Below are 7,023 nucleotides of genomic sequence, written 5' to 3'. Positions count from 1 at the left end.
TATATCCATTAATATTATATGTTTGAAACAATCAATTCTATAATTTAAATATTTAATAAGATTTGTGTATGAACCTACCCTTAACACTTGTAACTACAACTTTATTTATACAATATATAATAATCTATATATTGATAAACGATATTAAAATAATTAAGAACAAATATATTTAACTAGTTTAGCTTCCACTCTCCTTTTATACATTAAATTTATAAAAAAACAATCTTATACGACTTTGACAAAAATACCCTTTCCCTTAAATTTATTACATCTAAAAATAATTGACAAAAATACCCTTTCCCTTAAAAATTATTTGTCATGCTATAAAAATGCCCAAATCATATCATATAGGACACCATTAAATTGTAACGAGGTGATCATGGACAACACCTTAGATATATTTCGTCAAACAACACTAAGGTACATCGTGTACGTGCTCATCCACGAAGGCATGATGATTTTATTAAAAAGATTAATAGTGGGCAATGTGGTTTTTTTCTTATGTGGGCCTACTGCTGTTATTAACATTGTCACACGTGGAGAAGAGCAGGGCAATAATTGTAATTGAGCAGCGATAGACGAAAAAAAGCTAATCTCTCTATTTCGATCTTCCTTTTTTGACCGCATCCTAGTGACCGTTAAAATGGTTTTTTTTGAATTTGTATGTCTCTTCTGTTCCTATATATATCAGTCTTTAACTACAAGCATTGTCGTTCATTAAGTTCTGAATATTATTTAGCCTTCTTTATATACGCTAGATATCTGAATTTGTCTGAATGCGTTTAGAACAGGTTTCTGTCATGCTTAAACTCCCTCTTCTGATTGCAGCTTGATTGGTGCTCTTGAAGGTGATTGACTGTCTTGAAGATTCAAAGGACCAGGAAAGATATATAAAGATAAAGATGTCTGCAAACAATATAGTCTCTAAGGAAAATTTGATCATAGGGAAGACCTTTGTAAGCGGATCTGATCTTCTATGTGCTGTGCCAACAAGCTCTGCAGATGCAGTTTCTGAGGAACCAGAGTTAAGGTAACTGAATTTAATTTATGTTTACTGTATAGTTTTTTGAATTTAACAGCAGATGCTAATTCTATATCTTGTTTGCCAGGGCTTATAAGTTGGGAAAGCAGAAATGCTCTTACAATCAAATTGAGCTTCTGTTTTATGATCTTAGAGGGCAAAATCCAGTTGGAATGAAGATTTCTGAAGCTATTGAAACCTGCATTGGGTCTGAGGTGGAAGATATTTTAAAAGAGAGCTGCCTCAAGTTCAATGTGAGATTCTTGACTGATATGAGGATGAATCTTTATATTTTTGTTGTCCATGCCAATGCCCATTTGAAATTGGAGGGTAGTAGTCCTAGTGATGGAACGAAATATTATTGGATGCCTGTAACGCGGTCTAATTGCAAGAAGGGTTGTCGGGGTCCTGTTCTACGTGGGCTGCAACGATTTGGTAAAATGTCTAGACGAGGCGAAGGAACAGAGCAGGATTCATGGAAAGAACCTAGGCATCTGTATATTGCAATAGATGAGGCCAGCACCCATGTCTGTATTGACCCTGCTGAAAACCCTAAATTCAGGTTTCTTTTGGCTGCTTACAATGATCTGTATGAATTGTTGGGCACAACTATATCCAGCAGCATAAGGGTTTTGTCTAATAATGATGCTCCTCGTGGAACTGCTTCTTTGAAGGTGCACTTCAATTTGCAAGGTAGGAGTGCTGAATTTATCTGTTTAATTCAGATTGATTGCAGTCAGTGGGGAACCCATCTTTAATGGAAGTCAGTGGGATTGCACTGTTCTGATTAATTTTTGCTTGTGTTTGTATTGTTTTCGGCTCTAGAGGGCTGGAAACACGATTTACCACAAACTCCACGTCTGAGCAGCCTACCTGACCTAAGATCGAAAGGTAATTTCTATGAAAGATATTGGAGCTTTTATTTCAAGAGAGGATTAGAAACCAATATCTAGATTACCAGTAAACTTTATTTTTACTTCATTATTGCAATGCAGATATTGAATTGTATCCTCAGCTCATCGACGGGGATCAAACTGGCGATGAATCCGCCATTGTTGTCGATGGCTTGTCTGCAAAGAAAACCCAGGTAAGAAGATGAGATGTTCCCGTTTTATTGTCAGTACACAGAAACGGAAACGCTAGAAATGTTTCGATTGTATCTTGAAATATAAATGTGCAGGAATTTTCGGTAAAGCAGCATGAACCAGAAAAGAATTTGACGGAAGACAACCATTCTCTCAATGAATTGTGTGAAAGGTAATCCAGAATTTCAATGCTCTTAATCTTGTTTGTTTACTTGATGGGATTTAATGGTGCAGAAAATTTTGCAGGTTATTTGAGATTTGTGCATCCAAAGTGGGTTCCGTCATTTCTTTACGAACACTTGCGGCTCTTGTAGGTGAGAGAAAATAAACACGCAAATCATGTTTTTCTAGGGCAAGATACATTATTTTCTGAGATCTTGCTGTCACATGTTAATGCAGGGACAAGGAGAAAAAGAATCTATGAAATTTTCAATGTGCTTCAGTGCGTTTTGATCGTGGAGCAGAAAGAAGAGAGGGAGAAGTATAGCTGGCTTGGTGCAACAAAAATTTCATCTGCTATAAAGAAGCTTAAAGTACTCGCCTCTTTCCGTTCTGTTCTTTTGGCAATTAGTTCAGAATTGAACATTCGAATTGGCACATAGTTTTAACTGCAAATCTTACTCTCTGTTGCAGCAAGAAGCCCCTCTTTCTAAGAAACCCTACAGAAGAAAACAATTGAAGTACCCCACCGATGAAATGGTCGAAAATCCTATTAGAGAGCTCACGGAAAGATTCATACAGCTTTTCCTTGTCAACGAGGTGAGCCCGTTGATCTTCTATGATGTCAATTTTGTCTGGAAACTTTGTGAGTTTAAATTATTCAAACATTTTCCTCCCTAAAACAATGAACTGTGTTCTGTTCAAATATTTTGTAGAAGCGTTCCATAACACTTGATTTTGCCGTGGACGCGCTCCTCGACCCCCGCATTGATCCCCAGACACATCGCTGTAACTACAATCTCCAGCCTTTTCTTCTCCTCAAAATTTTATGCTGAACATTTCTGAGAACTTTACACTGAACAATTATTTTTACAAATTCAGGCAAAATGCGAAGATTGACGGAGATAGCAAGAATACTTACAGTATTGAATTTGATTAGCACGAAAAGGTCTTTTTCTGGCAGCGGATCTTTATTTTCCTGGCGGGGAGCTTCTGGAGTTAAGCAACGGCTTGTAATTGCAGGTATGCTGCCTCTCTCTTTGTTGTGAAAATCCCTTTGTTAACAATGCAGCTGGAATCGCAAAGTCTGATCTCTTTAAAATCTCAGATTCCGGGAAGAAAACTCTCAAACGCAGATCTGCAGGATTAAACCCTAAGAAAAAGGCAGTCAAAAATAAGGATCCGAAATTCAACATTTCTAAGATTGCAATGCAAAATATGCCAAGCCTTGTTAGCGAAACCGACGATGACGACGAAATTTTGCCGCCGCTAGAAATGGAGTGCAATCGTCTGATCAAACGGCCAAGGCTGTGTGCGACTGCAGCGAATTTCACCACAGAAAAGAATTGTGCGTCAATTCTGTCAAAAGGAAGCATGCCGGCACCATCAAACCCTAAGAAGATTGATGGATATTATTCTCGTGGTTCAGATTCAGCAAATCCATCATCACCTCTACAAAATTTAGATCACAACGACGCAGATGCTGTCAACTACGAAGTAGCGGCCATGCTTATGTGTTTATCATCTTCAGATCAGCTAAATTCAATTAATTCAAAATCCTCACCACAGGTGATCCTAAACGATCAAATCGAAGCCGAAACACAACAGAAACCGCCAACCATAAATGAGATAGAGGAGAAATCAATTTGCCCGTCAAATGCCACAACGGAGTTGTGTTCCAAATATTTTGAAGACGAAGCCGTATTTCACCAGTCTGACCAAGGGTTCGATCCTCTGTTCCATTTACAGCAAATCTTTTCACCTTCGCAGATTGCTCAACTGCAAGCAGAAAATCCAGGTAAGATTCTGCCCGACCGGTAAATGTTATCATTTAGTGCAAAATCAGCAGCAAATGAAATTATTTGAAATTAGTAGCCATGATGTTTCTGCAGATTATGTAAATAATTTAATGTCTAGTGACTGTCAAATTTTCTTCAAATTGTTATGTCAAATTTTCTTCAAAGAATTTGTTGATAATTTTAGGCAAATTTTATGACTGCCCTGTAGGATCCGTCAGGCTGTAGTGAATTCGAATTCTTCAGTTAATTGATGGAATTTTTAAAACAAATTTGCAGGGTTCATGTTTGATTTTGTTCGCTACTCCAGACAACTTTACCAGAAATGGTGTGCTAAAAAAATTTCCACTAACAAGCAGAAAAATTTGTTCAACCCAGTGCCCATCCGAGCCATTTATAATACAGATTTTGTTGATACTTTGGCTAGCGGCCAAGATCAGATGTAATTAACATCAAAGATATTTGTTGAAGATCAGATGTATATTCGTACTCCATGTTATCTCTGTAATTTTCTTAAGACGAGAAAAAGTATTTAACAGAATTCTGTTCACGACGAGAGGTGAATAATTTATGATGTAGAAGCTAATGTATTCTGTTATTCTTGAGTAGTTATAATGATGTATTCTGTTATTCTTAACCAGTTATACTGTGTGTTATTTTTAAAAGAATATATTCAACTTATTTTACATTAAAATAAAAAATATATATATATTAAAAAATAATGGTATAAAAAGGCACATTTAACGATCTGTTTTAATGTGAATTTTTTTTTTTAATGGAATAGTTTTGTAAATTGTTTTAAAGGTGAATTGATAAAGTTTTCATTATACTTATTTTTTTTCAATTAAGAAATAAAATTAAAAGTACATAATTAAAGGTTTATAATAATTTATTTTATATTTAAGATTTATAAATATAAATTTTTTAATATTTAAAAAAATTCTACATCAAAATTTCAAAATTAGTGATTATATTTCTTAACATAATCTTATAATAGATATGGGTGATTGTTTTTTGTTTCTCTTTACTTTTTAGCTTCTTTAAAATCATGGATCATATATAAAATAATTTATTGACAAAGGATATAAGTTGTCATGCAAATCATAAGGATTATATATAACATTATCATTCACATGTAGTATAAACTATAGCACAATAATAAAAATAAATGTATCTAGATTCTTATGTATGTGAATAGTTACGTGGCAATTTTAGGATAGATAAATAGTATTTTTTCATAAAAAATATGAAAATATTATTTTAAGTTTATTGAATATGAAATGCATAAAGGTCTTTACCATCATTTGTGTTAATTTATGATTTACTTTTTATATACAATTTAATATTTCTTAATCTATGAGATAATTTTGAATCTTCTTGCATTATTTCCTTCCCTACTTTCATCATTTAATTGAACTATTGTTATTTAAATGGCCTTAACCTTCATTTCTACATCTTTGATGCAAATAGTTGAAGCATAAAGTAATCTTAGGAGTTTGTACTTAAAATTTACAACAAAATAATACTTTGATACCTTTGTTGATATTATCTTCATTAATAAATGTTGTAAATTCTATGTATAGTATGAAAAAAAAATTACATTATAGCTCGCTATATAGCTTGTATCCCATCAAAGAAATCCTTAACTATATGGATCAAGCACTAGTGGAAGAGCCATAACATCAATCTCACTATGTTTCACAATATTACCAATGGTTTTTCTTGTTTTTTGTTTAATGGCCCCTAGCAAGTCAACATGTTCCTTAACCAGTCTATTGAATAAATGAGAAAAAGACACGATAAAAATATTATCAATTATTGTGATTTATTAAATTATGCATCTAATTAAACAATCAAACTAAAATAAGCCCTGAAGAAGATATATACAAGGTAGCAACCATATGAATGCTAATGTAAATCCATAAATCTTTGTTGGAAAGAACACCTCCACCAAAGATAGACAAGCTTGTATTATTCTTAAACAATGATGTGTAACAATAAATTTTACTCTTTTATGTTTCATGGTAATTCTCGAACATAACAATTTAATCCATTATATCAAGAATCTAACTTATATAAATAGAAATAAAAAATTCAAAATATGTAAATATGTAAATATTTCCTAAAGAAAGTACCTAATACCATAGGCCCAAAACTATACACCTAAGTCTACATGCCAAAATTCAATACCCCTTGCATGTTTACATGGTATATATTCTAATATGGTCATCATATTGACCACTTTCTCAATCCTAGTTGCACCATGAGAGAAACCAATAATTGTCATAACACCTATCATGGGAATATGCTTCATAACTCTCAATTTTTACCTTTCTAATTTGAAAACTCTATATTTAACTTACCTTCTTATATTCCTTATTACAAATAATTTTAAGTATGAACATAATAGATAATACATTGGAATTTTATTTTTCTCACTTCATAGTATTTTTATTGTTGTTGTTGTTGTTGTTGTTGTTGTTGTTGTTGTTGTTATTGCGATTATTGTTGTTGTTATTATTGTTGTTATTATTATTGTTATTATTATTGTTATTATTCTTATTGTTATTATTATATTATTATTGTTATTATTATTGTTGTTGTTATTATTATTGTTGTTATTATTGTTGTTGTTGTTGTTGTTGTTGTTGTTGTTGTTGTTGTTGTTATTGTTATTGTTATTGTTATTGTTATTGTTATTGTTATTGTTATTGTTATTGTTATTGTTATTGTTATTGTTATTATTATTGTTATTGTTATTGTTATTTTTTTATATTAGAGATCGAGAGACTGAAAAGAGTTTATACAAAAGAGTTCAGGGGAGGCAGGGCCTCAACCGTCAAGCAGTGAAACCAAAAGGATTTAAACGAGTAGCATATACAATGATCTACAAAAACTCAGAAATAGGAAAGACTGGGGAGTAAATATAGTTACCTTTGTTGTCATAAGGCACTAGTGCAGG

General features: G+C 32.8%; 1 protein-coding gene across 1 annotated transcript; it reads left to right on the top strand.

Annotated features, from left to right (window-relative positions):
- Positions 1-705: 705 nt before the first annotated feature.
- Positions 706-4,698, top strand: LOC131043272 (uncharacterized). The gene is made up of 12 exons (XM_057976466.2): positions 706-1,030; positions 1,110-1,714; positions 1,847-1,912; positions 2,017-2,108; positions 2,202-2,278; positions 2,353-2,420; positions 2,506-2,639; positions 2,740-2,865; positions 2,982-3,054; positions 3,148-3,288; positions 3,374-4,063; positions 4,341-4,698. The coding sequence occupies exons 1-12, from the start codon at positions 903-905 to the stop codon at positions 4,505-4,507; spliced, it is 2,367 nt and encodes a 788-aa protein (XP_057832449.2). The 5' UTR covers positions 706-902; the 3' UTR covers positions 4,508-4,698.
- The last annotated feature ends 2,325 nt before the right edge of the window (positions 4,699-7,023 follow it).

This window comes from Cryptomeria japonica, chromosome 5 (genome assembly GCF_030272615.1).
Source record: "Cryptomeria japonica chromosome 5, Sugi_1.0, whole genome shotgun sequence".
Classification (NCBI taxonomy): domain Eukaryota; kingdom Viridiplantae; phylum Streptophyta; class Pinopsida; order Cupressales; family Cupressaceae; genus Cryptomeria; species Cryptomeria japonica.
This window is presented reverse-complemented; position numbering and strand designations above follow the sequence as displayed.